The following is an 18,441-nucleotide window of genomic DNA, read 5'->3' on the forward strand; positions in this document are numbered from 1 at the left end:
AACAAACATTACAGAACAGTTAAAATGATACCATTTAAGCTATCTACATTTTGTACACTGCTTAAAGCAGTCTCATTTTTCCAAAGAGACTTAACTCTGATCTCAAGTATCAGAGGGGTAGCCATGTTAGTCTGGATCTGTAAAAGCAGCAAAGAGTCCTGTGGCACCTTATAGACTAACAGATGTTTTGCAGCATGAGTGGGTATTCACCCACGAAAGCTCATGCTCCAATACGTCTGTTAGTCTATAAGGTGCCACAGGACTCTTTGCTGCTTTTACAATTCTAATCTCAGTCATACAGGTGTAAATCTGAAGTTTCTCCACTGAAATTAATGGATTTGGAGCAGTGAAACTGAAATCAAATTCTGGCCCACAGTAGTTAGTTATACATAAATATAGCAAACTTATTTCTCCAATGTTCAAAGGGTACTGCTAATGGATAACTATCCCCAATGAAGGCTTTGTTTTCAATATAACAACAACTTCTGAAGTTTTCAGTCTGAGCTACCTCAGATTGCTTACAAAGGTAACTTTGAAAATAGTTTATTTCAGGACATTTTAAGAAACATTTATTCCAACTGTATTAATGCCAGTCAAACGAATGATTAACCATTCTGTAAAATTTTGCATTGTGCTCTCTGAAGTAGGAGTAAAGTTGCTCTAAAACAGTGTTGTTGACAACAGGGTGGGGACGCCCTTTGGATTCATGTAAACATCTCTCTCTTCCATCACTTCTAATGCAATAGAACCCCTTGGTTTGGTTAAAATAAAAATTTGAAGACATAATTCTGGAAGGAAGATTAAGAAATGTTTCCACTTTTTGTAACTCAGGAAGAGGGTCTTTGATTAAAGTATTGCCATCCACTATGTGAATCTGATCTAAGTTGAAATGCTTAAGCCACTTTTCCATATGGAGATCATAGAGACTTCTCTGAATAGCTTTGTATTTGGTATTAAGTGCTCCATTTTTAATAACAATTTCTTCAAAGGGCTGAACACGCTTGTGACTTTCTAGTCTGTTGTAATATACTTGGGTATAATCAGATATTACTCTCTCAGTGGGGTCTCTTAGAATGAGCAGCAGTTTAATAGAGCTATTCATGTCATGAATTCTTTCTGGAGCCTGTGGTGAGGTAAAATAGCCTGGTGTTTTCTCAATAGTAATTTGATTTTCATAAGAAAATGGCATCAGATGCCTATACCAGTCTATTCCTTTAACATAATTTTCATCCCAGTCAAAGAAGTGGACTTCTGTAGTTGCTACCACAATATTAGGATGAATATCCAACATTTCCAATAAGGCTCTGGTCCCTCCTTTGCGAACTCCTATAATGATCGTCTGAGGTATTCGTCGGTTTGTGCCAGGAGGTCTCACCTGTGCAGAATAGTGTTCACTTTTATTACTGAAAAATCCTACTTGCGACTTCAGCGTCTCCAGCAATGCCTCATTCTCAACAGGAGCACCCTGAGTGTGAGTCAGCAAAAGATAAGCTGACACCAGGAGGAAGGCCATGTGGAGAATAATTAGTTCAAAAACTTAGTTCAATAATACGTGATTCTCCACTTGAGGAGCTGGTTGACAGAACTGGGGGCGAGCAAACAGCTTTCTGAAGCATCTGTAAAATAAAGTGAGATTAATCATTATCTCTGTGTATATGCATGAATGCATCATAGATAAAGTATGACTTCTCTGTAATTAGTACCATATAGAAAAATTATCTAAAGCAGTTTACTTCCTCTCCCCAACCCCTCCGCCACTCTGTTTCAGGAGAGAAAAATGGTGAATTGACATTTTCTTGCTCAGTGCTGTGATTAATGGTGGATACTAAATCAGCGAGAACATTTGTTAACTCAAAACACTGGACTAGGCTATGAAGAAAGAAGAGGAGGATCTACCTAGTTCTATATTCCTAGCTATCATTTCCTTCCTTTTACCTTTTGCTATTTAGCACATGCCATTAATAGGGCTGTCAAGCAATTTAATCATGATTAATTGCGCAATTTAAAAAAAATGAAGCATATCATCTGGAATGGTGGCCAAAGCATGAAGGAGCATACGAATGTTTAGCATATCTGGCATGTAAATACCTTGCAATGATGGCTATAAAAGTCCCATGTGAATGCCTGTTCTTACTTTCTGGTGACATTGCAAATAAGAAGAGGGCAGCATTATCTCCTGTAAATGTAAACAAACTTGTTTCTCTTATTGGCTGAATGAGAAGTAGGACTGAATGGACTTATAGGCTCTAAAGTTTTACATTGTTTTGTTTTTGAATGCAGTTATGTAACCAAAAAAAGTCTACATTTGTAAGCTGTGCTTTCATGATAAAGAGACTGCACTATGGTACTTGTATGAGGTGAACTGAAAAATACTATTTCTTTTGTTTATCATTTTTACAGTGCAAATATCTGTAATAAAAATAATATAAAGTGAGTACTGTACACTTTGTATTCTGTGTTGTAAATGAAATCAATATATTTGAAAATGTAGAAAAACATCCAAAATATGTAATAAATTTCAATTGGTATTCTATTGTTTAACAGTATGATTAAAAGTGCGATTAATAGCTATTAATTATTTGAGTTAACTGTGATTAATCAACAACCCTAGCCATTAATAATGATTCCATGATATTTTGGAGTATCAAGTCACCTCCTCAAACTCACTGCTAGAATCTAAATAGCAAGTGTCATTTAGTTGATGCCTTAATTCGGTCTCCAATGGGCTGTGAGTTGAGAGTCCTGACTTGTAGCAAAGAAAAGATGTGTCTAGCAAGAGCAGGAGTGAAATAAGGCCAAATCATTGGATTGCAAGCCATTTTGATCAGTAAAGAGACAGACAGACACAACAATGCATCAGAGCAGGAAAAATGGAATCTGCATCAATTGAATGTGGAATGAGAGGATAAACTAGTCTGGGTGGATTAGTTGTGGAAGATCAAGGAGCTAGGGTGTGTGCATGCACACATGTGTAGCTGGGGTGGTTGCTGCAAGGGCAGAGCTTTAGAATTAGAGCAGAGAACATTAGTCTTTCCAAGGAGTGGCTAATGGTTGTCTCCAAGAGATACCTAGAATACATTCAGGGGATCCTAAAAGTTTTTGTTGCAGGGGTGAGGTAGGGGAGCAGGAGGTAAGATTGGATGGATCTGGGCTCTATTTACTATTCATTCATTCTCAAACAGAAGAAAAAGAGCTATTAAAGGAGAGCAGAGATTCTCAATCTGACAGTTGCAACTATCCCGCCCTCCCATATTGCTAAATGGAATGCAGGTCCCAGCTAGACGGGACAGGACTCCTGGGGATGGGGAAGGGATATATATAGAATATATATATAAATTCCTACTGTTTTACTAATATTTAAAATGGCCTTTGTGTGAGGCCCATCTATATACTATTTGGAGATTTAGCTATAACGGAGCTGGCATCACAGAACCACTGATAAAAATAATCTAGAAAAACACAACATCTGCACCCGGATAATCATGCTGAGTGCTCTGGACTGGATGTTTCAATCCTTTAAGTCCTTACTCAGGAAAAATTTCCATGGGAAAGACTTTAGGATTTTGCCCTATTTCTGGGCAGCTAGAAGATTTCAATTGGTAATAAGCATGTGTAATATATACACCATATTTTTCTTAACGTAATTTATTTTTTAATCCTAATAAAATGTAGTGTGAAAACTAGTTCATTTGACAAGCTCTGCCTATAAATAGTGAAGTTATCTTATACAATGAAGCAAGTCACTTAAAACAAGAACTACCTATTTAGATATAGATTACCTCTATCTCATTCTCCAATTTTAAAATTATCTCGGTTACTGCTACAATAGCTCCTTTTTCAGATTCTAGTTTCAGTGATTTGCTGTGCTTTTTTTGAACATTCATCACATTAGTTCAGTAATAACTTCTCTTACATAGTACCTCAAAGAAAGCAGACACTTTCTATTTGTCATGGCTCTGAAGAGGATTCACAGCTTCCCTTTATTATATTTCTTTTGGTAATTGTTTAGTATGAGTTATTGGCAGCTTACAGGCTTCAGTTATCATAGTAATATTGTCAAAATTTGATGGTAGTTCCTAATACTGTATAAGTAAAGCAGCAGATTCACTAAATGACAATTCTAAATCTAATAATTAAGGGTCAAATCCAACAGCCTTGGAAGTCAATTTAAAGACTCCTATTGACTCTAATGGGAATTTGATCGGGCCCTAAATTATAGGTAGCATTCATCAGCAAGATTTTTGGACTGACTGAATATATCTAAAACTTTAATTTTACTTATGAACAGTGCCTCCTGTTGTGGAACTAACTTCACTCAAGACTTGATCCACATTAAAGCATGACCCAGAACTCCCAGCGGAAGACTCCAGGGGCAGCAGCCTATTCAAAAGGAGCAATAGATACATAAATATATACATATATGACCATATTTAAATACTAGAAAAATCCAATCTTTAATCTAGTCCAAAATTTTAAGCCAAATCAAACCCAAGCTAAAAGTCCAAAGCAGAATGCCGCTGTAGTCGCAACTAGACTAAACATTGTTATAGTTTTACCATTTGAAAGAAAACTTCTATTTACAGGGTTCGTACATTATGAGTTTTCCATTCAAGATTTATTTTAAATTCTCAAAGACAACACAGGGGACACCAAAGGCAAGTTTTTATATTAGGACATTATGGCAGACTATATATATTCACACCAGGAGTCATTTGCTTGCAACCACATTTTCAAAAAAATGGCTATTATTTTTTGGGTGTCCATCTTGAGAAACCTTGGACCTAATATTCAGTTGTGCTGAGCACCAAAAACTGCAATGGAAGTTGAAGGTGCACAGCGCTTTCTAAAGACGGCTTAAAACACCCTAAGTACCTAAAAACAGTGGCTCTTTGTGAAAATTTTGGCCATAGGATTTGCATGCAAGTCAGATGCTACAGTCTGAGAATTTCCAACACAATTTTACCTCTGTGGCTCTTGATATTTCAAAATGGTTTGCACAGTGTTATGAATCAGATTTAAGGACACTTATTAAAAAACGGTATTTTAAAAAATCCCCTTTTTTATGAAAACCATAACAAACATAGAAGCACCATGAAGTCTATATACCTTAAATACCATTTTTTGTTTAAAGATGTAGTGGGAACAAGACACATTAAAAGAATTACAGTATTTATAAATGAAAATGTGATTAGAATGTAAATCCACCCTGTAATAGCTAGGCCCAGACTTGCCTTTAGAACTAGGTATAAAAGATGAAATACTGCTTTCTTCTGGCTTTCTGCCTACAGGCACTGCAGGCAAGGAGTATAGCAGAAATCCCACACTCCATTGCACAGGACAATGTTGGCCTACAGAGAGGCTCCACAAACACCTAGTGTACTGTAGAATCTAGTTACACCATGGGTCCATCAGAACCAAGTAAGAAAGGGATCTGAGACTCATAAGGACACTTACTGATTAAGATAGTGGATATTTCTATATTTATTTAGCGCCAGTGAGAATATTGCTTCTCATGAAAAATTCAGCTCATATTTAAGTTATCCTATGCTCTTGCTTATCTCTGACCTTTTTATTTGAGATCCCAAAATTCTGAGAGGTTTTCTTAAGCTTTTCATTTAGCTCCAGTGGAAAAGATTTCTACTCATATGTCAGCAGAAAAGAAAGGTAAATTAAGAGGTTTATCAGTTGTAGTCTCCTAGGTTGCATAATCAGCCAATTACCTCTTTGAATAATTAATAGTATAAAATGATTCTTTTCTGATATTCTTTACAAAAACATTGTTAGGATATTTAATCTGTTATTGAAATGCACTTCATTTTTTCCCTCTTTTTCAGGTAAGCCATATGAAGAATGAAATAGGCTGTTACACAAAAGTGAAAATTTACTTATCAGGGAAAATTATACTGATGTACTGTTTCAGCAACATAGAAACAAACTGTTAAAAAGAAGTGTTTAAATCCCCACCAACTTTGGTGAATTAAAATACAAATGCTTTGGTTCATGCTGTAACATCTAGAATCCTGATTCTGCAAACAGACATGCACAAGTGAACTTCTCTGCACACATATTCAGGTGCAGAACTAGGGTCCATAGTGTGGGGTTTTCATTAATTACAATGCGAGTTGTCCATCTATCCCTCATAGGTTCCACTGAAAAATCCCAGCCTTGATTTAAAACACAGTTTGACTATTAAATATTATTTCTTTATATTACGATGTTCCCAATAACTTTGACCAAGACTGAGAAACCACTGTGCTAGGCATGGAACCAACACATACTTAGCTCTTTAAATTTTGTAGATATAAGAACAAAACACTGTAGATGAACTATTACACAAGCTGTTTATTTATTATGCCCAAGCCCTGAGAGACTTGTTTTGTTTGGTCTTGTAGTTACTTTGTTTCAAAATGTGGAAACAAAGCTAAAAATGAGGTTAAACTGTCAAGAAGTCACATTATGGACAGTTAGGTGCATTCTGTTGTTCATTCGTCCTATTATTTACAACCTCTATGATCATTAAAGTTAACATACACAGTGAAGTTCAACTGATGTACCCTCTTAGGAGGCTACAGCGGCCATAAGTATAGTAAGCTGGTAGTTTAGATGTTTCTCATGCTTTAGGTCACAGATTCCCAGACTCAGGCTCATACAAAATGTCAGCGCAAAGAATCTCTCATCTGTTATTTTGGGAAGGTTACATTTTCAATTTCAGCAGGTCAGGTTGAAACTACCTCTGAAGGTGTGAGACAAATGACAAGACAGGTGTAAGTAAGAGCTGACTAGGTTTCAACCATGTGAACAACAGTGCACAGAGAATGCCACACTGTCATAGAGAGAATCATCAAGGTGTGCTTGAAGTTTATATATTCACGTTGAAAAAGGAAAAACAAACAAACAAAACAAACTTTGAAATGGAAATAAATGGATTTTAAAAAAAGAAAAAAGAAAAAAAAAAAGGCCAAAATATCCAAATGCATGTTCATTGATTGAGCTGACTTTAAAGAAAACATGGAGAAAAGCATGCAGGTAGTTCACAAAGTGCTAATTAACACTATGTAAAGGGAAATCATTACAGAAGAGAAAACATTTGACTATCTGGATTTGCCATTCCAGAAAAATTCAGAGTAAATTAAAATCTGGGCTATTTTAGTCATATGCTGACAGTCCTAAAACAAATTTTGGGAAATATTCAAACATATCTACATTTTCTTTTTACTAATGATGATTGCTCATTTGTTACATACATGCTACTAGAAAACAAAGTCCCAAGTAACATCTGCAAAGGGCAGTGCTTATTTTTATAAAAGTATTTAATGTTTCAACTGAGCAGAGTTTAGAGTTATTACATCTGTTTTGATACACAGGTTTTTACAGCAAACTCAGGTAAGAACACTTAAAGCTTAATTCTGCTGCGCTACATCTACAATCTGTGCTTTCATTTGTGACTGGAGAAAACTGTAAGCTGTTTTAAAAACATCAGAAACAGTGAAAAAGTTTTTTTTTTAAATGGCTAGCTAATGATCTCAGCTACATCAGAGTAAGTCTGGAATAACTATGACTTCAATGGAGTTATTTTGGATTTAAACCAGTGTAACAGAATTCAGAGTCTGGCCCAAAGTCTTTTACTACAATCAGGCAACAATCTGTGTTGTACATCTGTCACAGTATTTCTAGTCACAATAGTCATATACGGCCCTGTACCTCAGTCATTAAGCTTAGCATTCTTTGCAATGTAGTATCATGCACAGGGCCCTTTGAATCTGAGATTTCACAGCTGCTGTATTTAGGGCATCTATTTCTTGCGACAGTTTTGCAATCAACTGCTATTTTTGCTACCTGCATCTCCATCTGCCCCCTTTGATCTAAATATTGTTAGGTGGGACAGGCATCCTTCATAGCTGGGTGATTTAGCATGAGAAATGCTCCCAGAGAGGTAGGCTTCTGAATGGGATGCTGAGACCAGGGTCCTGCACACCACAATCAACCATCTCCAAGGGCCTTGGGTTAAGTTTATGCTTCTCCTTCTCATGGGGCTGGCCAAGGTGTAACCTGGAGCCTCAGGACTGACCTAAGTTGCTCATAGCTGCAACAGCTACTTCCGGCAGCTTCAACCCACTTGAGTGCAGCAGTATTCTGGCCACATCCCCTCTCTCTTAGCCATACTCCCGATGTAGCACTGATGGCTAAATCACCTGGAGCTTTCTCTTAGAAAGTGCTTAGATTGCACTTTCTTTCTGGGTGCTTTGTTTTAGCAAGCAGACAGAGCTGGGGATGAGAATGTGCTTCATAACCTTAAAGATGCTGTGACTTGTCATCTCTAATCTAATCCACCCTAAGTAAAGCAATTGGATGTGTCTTTCTGCAGAACAAAACACATTCCAATATCACATAACCTTTGTGTAGCTTGTTGAAGGGGTAAGGTTGTGAAGGGTTTGACCAGGCCGGGGGAAGAGAACACATGGGTCTGGAACTAGTAAAGTAACATGAGACTGTTCTTGCAAGATTTTCTGCCCAAGTTTGCAAACAATTGCTTGTGGTAGCTTGAGTAAGCTTTGTGTAGCATCTAAAACACATCAGGTTTTCCCATTGCTAACTTTTCAAGTTGTGTTTTTTCCTGCAGAGTTCCCCAAGTACCAGTTAATGCAGCAGCAGCCACAACAGTATCAGAAACCACCTTGATTTATGTTCTAGAACATGTAGTGTAGGACCATGGCAATAACCATAGCTACTGATTCTCTCCTTAGTGATTTCTCCACTATAAGAAGTCTAAATCTATTTTTAATTGCCTGGGGAAACTATCATGTGCCCTAAAAGAGTTTTGCACTATTGCCAAGACATCACAGGCAGTTACTCATAATACATTACTAGTGTATGTGCTCAGTTATGTGGCATCAGGTATTTTCTCTTAAAAACTGCAAATACATTTACATATGTGAAGAACTCTACTTTGCTTGGACTCTGCACTGGATATTCCTGTGGCAGGAAGGGTAGGGTGCAAGGAATATCCTTCCTAACTCATACACGCAGCCTAGCACAATCACGATTCCTCTCAGCACAAGGCTTACCAAGTTTATCACTGTTGCAAAACTGAACTCTTCAAAAGATTAGAGAGGGTCTATGACCCAGCCAGTCTTCCACAAAAGGTCATCAGGATTGGCACAACATAAGGCAAAAGAAACAGCATAAATTAACCCTTTCCAAGACCACAGAGGGGTGCAGGAGCTATACTCTCCTAACTTTGGAAGCCCCATTCCTGCCTGTGGTGCAATCCCTTAGAAGCTACTGCTGGGGTAATGTCCACATCATTCCCTACCACGGGTCATGTCTTAATTCAGAGCACAATTAGGCCCTTATGCTATGTATCTGGGAACTTGAACACTTAAAAAATATTATTTGCCAGAGCTATTCTGGCTCACCTTCAAAGAACATTATAAGTGTTAGAATAATTATGAAAAGATGCTCAATGTATCCAGTCTATTTTTCTTACCAACCTCACAATCAAATATCTTCATCAGGCCATCATTATATCCCACATTGACTATTGCCTCCTCTGTGGCCTCCTAAAAAAAACAACAAAAAACCCCCACACGTTTCCCCCTTTAGCCATTTTAAAAAAATCCACCTGCTAAAGCCATCTGCTTTACCTGCTGATTTGATCATGCTTCTACCCTCTTCAAATCCCTCCTTTGGCTTTCACATCTGCTATAGCATCAAATTTAAGCTTCTTTGCACAACATTCAGAGTTCTTTATAACTCTTCCTTCCTACTTATCCTCACCTGTTGAGCTTCATGTTGCCCTAGTTCAGGGGTTCTCAAACTAGGGGTCAGGACCCCTCAGGGGGTCACGAGATTATTACACGGGGGATTGTGAGCTGTCAGTCTCCACCCCAAACCCTGCTTTGCCTCCAGCATTTATAATGGTGTTAAATATATTAAAAAGTGTTTTTAATTTATAAGGGGGGAGAGGAGGGTGTCGCACTCAGAGGCTTCCTATGTGAAAGGAGTCACCAGTACAAACGCTTGAGAACTACTGCCCTAGCTCCTTCTGCTCCATGCAGTGTTGCCATCCTCCATCCCCTATGTGTCACCTTCTTGAATCATCATCTCCATGCTTCTTCTACGTGGTCTCATATGCATGGCCTGACTCCAATTACAAGGCCCCTACCCTGTCCATGTCCTTAAAGACCTACTTTTGCCATCCTGCCTAGAGTGAATCAGATTGTTGCAGTTGTTAGTTACATTGCTTACTACTATTACTGGAAGGCATTCATATACTACAGTGATGAGGGCAGTATAAAACACTCATACAGAATAGCAGTTGACTTGTGATTTAAAAAAAAATCCATATTGATTTCCTTTCCTCAACCTCTGTCCACCTGTCTGTACATCCTTAGACTCTGAGCTCCATGGAACAGGGACTGTCCTTTCTTTAATATATTGGGGTGCTACCATAAACAAAAATTAATAAATGATGATGCAATTTATTTTGAAAAAAATCCCCAAGCTTGAAAGAGTTTATAGACTGGTTCCTAAAAGTTATGTCAGGTAACATGGTTTAACCAGCAGGAACCATCATCTTGTGTGGCTGGGGAACATATTTTTAGAACGGTTTCTGGAAACAACCCATAAGACTAGCTAAGTTAGCACCCTAAACAACTTTTTGGAAGTTTTTCTCATTTGGCATAGTTTTGCTTCTTGGTTCCAGTCTGTTTCTAAAAACCTAGAAAAGTGTTTCAGATTAGGGATAGTTTTGTAATGTAGACAGATCATAAGATCATAAAAACGGTCATACTGGGTCAGACCAAAGGTCCATCTAGTCCAGTATCATGTCTTCCGACAGTGGCCAATACCAGGTGCCCCAGACGGAATGAACAGAACAGGTAATCATCAAGTGATCATTAGAATCTGAATCCTGATTAGGTTCTTCCCAGCTCTGGCCACAGGCACGGAGAAGCCCAAATTGTCCCCACTCAATGTTTTATTTATTTATTTAATTTAGTTGCCTTTTTATCCCATGAGTAAGTGACAGATAGGGTTTCATTCACTCATAGATTCAGTCACATGTATTGTGATTCAAGGGAGCCCAGAAATTGAAAGACAAATATATGATCAGTTGTACAGAAAACTTGTACCCCTTTTAGCAGGTCCACACCAAAGGATTCTCAGGGTCTGGTTTGCCTATTGTTTGAGATCAAGAGTTGTTGCAATTACATACAAAACAAAACTGGTTCTGCACTTTCTAACAGTATTAATAATGTCTCTGAGTACAAATACTCCAGTTTAGCTAGTTTACAATTCATTTATTATTTTACACGATGGAAATTTCTTAGATTTATTGCCAGAATAAAACATTACCTTGAAAATATTACCAGGGATAATCTAATTCAGAATATGCTGTAAAACTGATGCCTAAATAGATCAAAATTGCCTTTGGGAGCAATTCCATCAGAACAACATTCCAGGTTCAGTCTAAGAAATTTGATTGATTTTGATGAAGCTCTATGATGTTAGATCCTGTGGTTAGGCTATAATTGCTACATAAATGTGAAAAGGATTTAAACAGGATTTAAAGGATTTAAATTGGAATACATTATTTCAAAAATTTGTATTTTGTTGTCTTTATGCAGTTAAATGCACATTTTTAGAAGACAATATGAACTGCTCTGTATAATGAAAACACTATATTTTAAATTGCAGCATCTTGCACTTCCTGAATCTCAGCACATTCCTATTAGCTTTATGGTACATAATTAAAAAATTAACCCCATGATACAGCGTCAAAATTATAGCACCATTACATGTTATGTTTTCTACTATTTGGTAATGTTGGCGTTGCTTAGTAACATCAGTAGACTTGGTATATATTCGACAGAAGTGAGGGTTAGACAGAAATTCATGCTGCAGAGAAAACCAGGGTATTTTTTAATTTTTGAAAATCTTAGTGATGACATTTACTAAAGGGTCTAATAAATGGGCTGAAAATCATTTTAATTTAGTTGAGTGTGGAGCAGTTAAGGGTCTATTTGAACTCTTATAAAACCTATTTCTGAGGGAGTTTATAATTTATCTTGCTTCAGTCTTAAATAAAGCATTATAGGGTCAATTTAACCATAGTAATAACATTATAATGAATACTACTACTTTCCACTTCTGTAGTGCTTTCTGCATGAGGATTTCAAAGTACAAAGCGAGATGCAGGAATTAACTCACCGCACCCCAGTGAGGTGCAGTAGGTATATCATTCCCATTTTATAAGGGAAATTGAGGCACATGTTTAAATGTTTGGATGAATCAAGGCTTATATGACCTTCCCCAGGCTGTATAGCAAGTCTGTGGCAGAACCAGAACCTAGGGCTTCTGATTACAACTTTCATGCTGTTACATGACAATTGCTCCGTCTCTCATGGCAACAGAAGATTTATGTTGAACTTGAGAGAAAAGACTCAGTATCTCAGGCTAACAGCCAATTCTTCTACAACATTTGGCTACATAGTTAAGTTGGAAAGGCAATAAAATAGTAATATTTGGCTTCAAGCTTTCACAGTCTGTAACACAGCTCTGCAAAAATAGTCCCTTCACTGGGGAATCTGGAAAAAAAAAACAGCAGCAAAACCAAACATTTTCATGGGGGTTGGACTGGGACGAGAGGAAGGAAACTGTACTTTGTTCCTTCCCTAACAATTTTCTTGTAAATCAAATGCCTTTTTTTGGAAGTGAACAAATATTATTTCACTGTGAAATTCTGTTACACTAAGGATACCAGCCCATTCCAACACAGGCTACCAAGCAGCCTTAAGATGATATCTTTCAGACATTACTAAGGGCTTGTCTACACACACAAGTTGTTTCACTTTAGCTATACTGGTATAGTTGAAGTGGTACAACCTTCCTAGTATGGGTGCATTTATATGGGTATCAAGGTTCCTTATACCGATATTGCTTATACCTAGGTATAGAAGGCGAGTAAGCTATACCACCAGAACAGTTTTCACACTACAGGTTGTAGTTGTATAACGATTTCAGTAAAGAAATCACTCCCCTAACTGAAACAGTTATATCGATACAAAAACTGCATAGACAAGGCCTTACCTGGGCTGGATTTGAACTGGTGAACTCCCTTTGCCAAGTACCTAGAGGCCCCAGTGAAGGCCAGGAACCCCACAATCAAAAACCAGTCCCTGTCCTAAAGAACTTGCAGTTTAAGTATGTGACATGAGACATCAGGTGGACACCACAAACAGACTTGCAGGCTAGGGTTGCCAGGTGTTCAGTTTTCGATTGGAACACCCGGTCAAAAAGGGACCCTGGGGTCTCTGGTCAGGGCCGCTGACTGGGCCATTAAAGATCCAGTCAACGGTGCAGCTGGGCTAAGGCAGACTCCCAGACTGCCGTGGCTCCACATGGCTCCCAGAAGCAGCGACATGTTACTGTGGCCCCTAGGGAACTGCGGCCAATGTGCGGTGCCTGTGGGTGGGGCAGTGCATGGAGTCACCTGGCCCCTCCACTTAGGAGCAGCAGGGACATGCTGGCTGCTTCTGAGAGATGCCTGAGATAAGTGCCACTTGAAGCCCGCACCCCAAATACTCTCACACACCAACCCCTGCCCCAGCCCTGAGCCCCCTCCTGGAGCTCTCCTCTCAAACCTCAGCTCCAGCCCTGAGCCCCCTCCTGCACCCTGAACCTCCCAGCCCCACCTCAGAGCCTGCACCCCCAGCCAGAGCCCTCACCCCCTGCCGCACTCCTACCCTCCCCGTCCCAGCCCGGTGAAAATGAGCGAGTGAGTGAGGGTGAGGGAGAGCAAGCGATGGAGGGAGGGGGGATGGAGTGAGTGAGGGGCAGGACTTTGGAGAAGGGATGAGGCATTCAGTTTTCTGTAATCAGAAAGTTGGGAACCCTACTGGGGGCACAAGGTGACAGTGAGACAATTACGATTAGTCAAACAGGCAGTGGTCACAGCACTTCAGATGTCTAGCCATTGCCTAGTGTTTCACAGGCATCCTGGTGGAAGTGAGTTTTGGAGAGCTTTGACGCAAGATAATCTATTAGCTTTGCAGATTTGTATAGGGGCTCCTCTAATGCCTAAGGGTTGGTTTGGGAGAAAGTGCAAAGGAGTTTGCAGGAAAAGTACCCAGTAACATCTGATATCACTGGCAAAGTAGAGAACCTAGTTCTTAGGGGAAAATAAACCAAAACATGTTCTTGTCTTTAAATTAAAAAACACAACATAAGACACAACACACGTGTCTGACAAAACTGAAGTGGACAAACTTTGTAGAATGCACAAGTTATCATAGATGCTGGTATGCTAGGTGGTGAAAGTGGAGCTAGTCACATTAGGTAATAAATGCAAATCTGTTTTCACTTAATATTTTTTATCCATTTCAACAAAACAGGCAACCCAATAATCCAATGCATATAAGACCCATTGCTTAGTATAATTAAATATGAATTTATTCAAATCCAATAAAGGGAGGAATAAATCTTTTAATTCTTAGCAATGAGATCTAAAAGTAATGGGACCATCCAACGTCATCATTGCAATGCCTTAATCTCTCTCTGTAGAATAATCTGAGAAACTTCTGAAGTAGTCAGCATGTGTGCAAGTATTACAGCAAAGAGTGCCTATCTTTGGTTGATTCCTTCCATTCTTAAATTCAGCTACCCTTATGTGCACAGCTCAGAGACGTCCAGTCCAGTCATTGAGAAGGAATGAAAAGCAGCATTAAAGAAATAGATTCTTAGTGTGAAAAAGCAAATGCTGCATAGAAAGAGAGAAAGAAAGAAAGAATCATAATGCTTCTAGTCAAACTTTCACAAAATTTTCCAGATCAAAAAAGGTGAGTTAACTTTAACTCCAGTGAAACCAATGGAATTACTGCAGCTTTATACTGACAAAACTGAAATCTGAATTTGGTCCGTGCTCTTCAGTTTTAATAACTGTAAATTTTTGTCTTAACAATTTCACTGAAATTTGGATTCAGATACAATTTAAATGGAGTAGAAACTTTCACCAGGTTTTACAACACAACCTTATGTGTAACTGCAAATATCACATGATTTCAGTTCAAATACATAGCACGTAGGTGCTCTTTGAAAACTTTACCCCTAAAATAAGTAGTTATACATAAGTGAATCAAATAAAAATCCTATAAAAACAATAATAAACAACATATCACAAAGAGAAAAATATGAAATGTGATTTGCTCAAGTATCTCAGTGGTACTAGATCTAGGGGTGTTGCCGGCTTGAAGTAGTAATAGCAAACTTATCCATAGTTTCCAACATCAGCACCCCTGAAGTATCTTTAGATTTTAAGATACAAATCCTCTTGCTTTACTTGGGCAAGATTCCCGCCTGAATAAAGAAGGTGCTGAATAGTCCCTAGAAGGAAAATCAGTAGAGTTGCTGGCTTTTTTATTTTTTTTTTTGGCTTAGTGAAAATGAAATGCCCAGTATGACAGTTATGGGTTTTGCGGAAGCAGAGGAAAAACTATTACAGGGATGTAATTCTGTAAGAACTAATTGTGCTCACTGATACAACCAGCTGTGTATTCACCCACATTATGAAAAATAAACATAGCAGGATATATTTAGGCAAAGAAAGTTTTAGGAATGGAGGGTAAGTAGCAGGACAGAGCAATAAATGCTGCAGAGTAATTTGAGCAGTGACAGGAAGTGGACTGGGAAAATAAATGAATAACATAGAAGCTCTAAAGAGAGTCTCAAAACAGAGTTTCAGTAAGGAACATATGAAGGAGCTAGACTGGTGAAGCTGAAGTCAGTGCTGCAACATTCTAAGCAGAGCATAATTTCTCTGGAAGAATGAATGAGAAAATGGTCAATATTACTAACTTTTTAAACCCAACTATTCCATGAAGCTAAAAAGAGGGACAGAGTACTCATAACAGCACATCTTTCTGAAAGAACTGGTAATTATGGCCAAGATCCTCAAAGGTATATAAGCTCCTAGCATCCACTGAAATCAATGAGAGTTAGGTGCCTTAATACCTCCTAAGATCTGGGCCTATAATCCCATGTGTTTGCTCAATACTCCATCACCATCTTAATCATAATGCTACTCCCATTCAATTCAATGGGAAAACCCATTGATCTCAAATGGTGCAGCCCCAAGTCCTTAACTCCCATCAACGCTGATAGGATCTTCGAGAATCAGACCCAAAAGGAAAGAAGCATTTGTATGGTACAAGTACGGTACTTTCTATCATAGATTTCATTGCTTTTTTCTAACTATGTCATGGCAGAGATTTATCATAATTCTGAGGTTATTCTTGTTTCCATTTGCACTCAAAAACTAGACAGATAGTGGATGGGAAAAAGCCTTATATGCACGATTTTTGGAATTCCTATTCCCTCAGTATCAATGTCAGTTACGGAATGTATGAAAGCACTGACCAGGAAAAAAGGGCTAGTACTACTTGCTAAAGGGAGTAATTGTCTAATTTTGGACCTGAGGCTGCTTTCCTGAACTGTCACTCAGTTTGGGTTATGCAAGGAATACAGGACAAGGTGAGTACTGAGGACTACAGATCCCTGTGATATTCAGAGTAACAGACAGAGATAGCAGAAGGTCACACCATTGCTAGTGTTAATCTTGACTACAACTGCACATCATCAATTCCATTCTACTTAAATTAGAACATGTGTGTACTTAAATTAAAGGGTGATGGGGGGAAGCATTAATAAAACATTTTCTTAAATGATGCATTTCCAATAAATATGGCATAAAAGAACCCACTAAAATGCTTATCAGGAGCCATAAGCCATCTTAACACATCTCCTGAGAATGAAAAAAAGTCAAAAGGTAAATATTTAAACACAAATTACTGGACATAATATATATTTAACCCAGAGCAGGTTGAAGAAGTAAACATTTACAAGTTCTAACATTAGCAGTGAATTTATTTGGTTGGATCATTTGTTAATGAGGCCACATTTCCATAACATCCCACAATCACCAACTTCCAGAAATAAAAAAGAAAATAGCTATTTTGTGGCTATAGATAGGCGCTGCAAAGTAATTGCAATTGGCTGCAGGCTTCCCTCTTACCAGGTACACAGACTATAATGAATTTTTAAAAAAAGCTATAAAAGGTTAGCATAAACTATAAATACATTAAATAGCTGGCAGGTGATGTTAGCAGATTGGAGTTCTACAAAGTTTACTTCCCTGAGATTAGAATTACCTTTTTCTAATTCCTTTTTCTGATAATTTAAGATGCAAAATTACCTGATATTATAACTGCAAATTTTATATATATATATACACACTGCAATAGGTTTCTGGGCTAAGTGTATCTTTTATAACCTAGTCATTTTTATATCACTATGGTATTTTGAAGATGAAAAACAAAATCTTCCATGTATGTATTGTTGTATTCTAGTCTTGGTAAATTCCATTAATGTGCTTAATTCCACATAACCATGCAAGTACAAAACAAGTCTTCATTGCCTCTAAGTGGGGATGAAAAAATCTCTTAATATGCTATAGCCTGTGGTCAGACTAATACAAACTGACAAGGTCAGTTTGAAATGTTGGTCTAAACCAGCATGGGCATATTTCAAGTAGAATTATAGTCTTGTTTAAGTTTACACCTGTAACTGTCAATTACGCTTCAGGACGAATGCTTTAATTAAGCAATAAAACATGTCAGGCAATGCTTTCAGCAAAATAGTAGTACACATCAAGTAGAAGATGTGACCATGTTCAGCTATACACTGGCTGTGATTTTAGGGCCCAGTCCTGCAGTTCTCACTCAGGAAACCTCCCTCTGAGTAAAGATTGCAGGATCAGGTCATTCTACCACTGGCATGATTAATTATATTCACCCACCCTCATTCTGAATTAATACAAAGGGCACTTTGACATTACCCAGTTTTGGAAGAGAGAAGATATCATGTGGGAATCACGTGATATACTCTGCAAATCAAAGTATAAATAATTATTAGAATCACAAAAGGGTGTCAGTCACTGAAGGCTCACAAGAAGAGGCCAGATGGGCTCCACAGAACTACAGGACACCAAGAACCCAATGCGCCTCCTCCCCAAACCTATGAAACTGAAGACCTCCAAGGTTTCCCACAGAGGCTTTTAAAAAGGCCTCAGCTCCCAGGGAAGGAAGAATAGAGTACAAACTTTCACTGCTCCAAACTGCTGGGAATCCTGACACATCATTGGGCAAAGGTTCAGAGAAGTTTCTGGAAGGGAGGTCCTGGACTCTCCAGGAATGGGGAGGAATTGGCTGTAGGCAGGGCTGGGTAGAATGGAATAAACACTTCTACTAGGGCAATTACAAAAAGAGATGGGTAGAAACTTGTAAGAAAATAATTGCTTGTTAATGTTTCTACCCTTTCACTTTGTATGCTATGTGCTTTCAGCAATAAAAACCTAATTTACAGATTTATAGTTGAAATAACAGTCTC

At 38.2% G+C, this 18,441-nt stretch overlaps 1 protein-coding gene across 3 annotated transcripts in view; it reads right to left on the reverse strand.

Annotated features, from left to right (window-relative positions):
• Positions 1–219: 219 nt before the first annotated feature.
• The window catches only part of LOC115655402 (heparan sulfate glucosamine 3-O-sulfotransferase 1-like), a 116,468-nt gene continuing 98,246 nt past the window's right edge, over positions 220–18,441 (reverse strand). For all 3 annotated transcript variants that reach the window (XM_030570821.1, XM_030570822.1, XM_030570823.1), the window contains exon 2: positions 220–1,616. In XM_030570821.1, coding sequence (XP_030426681.1) covers positions 584–1,513 — 930 coding nt within the window. In that variant the 5' untranslated portion in view covers positions 1,514–1,616 and the 3' untranslated portion in view covers positions 220–583. The remainder of the gene's footprint in view (positions 1,617–18,441) is intronic.

The sequence above is a fragment of the Gopherus evgoodei genome, chromosome 7 (genome assembly GCF_007399415.2).
Source record: "Gopherus evgoodei ecotype Sinaloan lineage chromosome 7, rGopEvg1_v1.p, whole genome shotgun sequence".
Classification (NCBI taxonomy): Eukaryota; Metazoa; Chordata; order Testudines; family Testudinidae; genus Gopherus; species Gopherus evgoodei.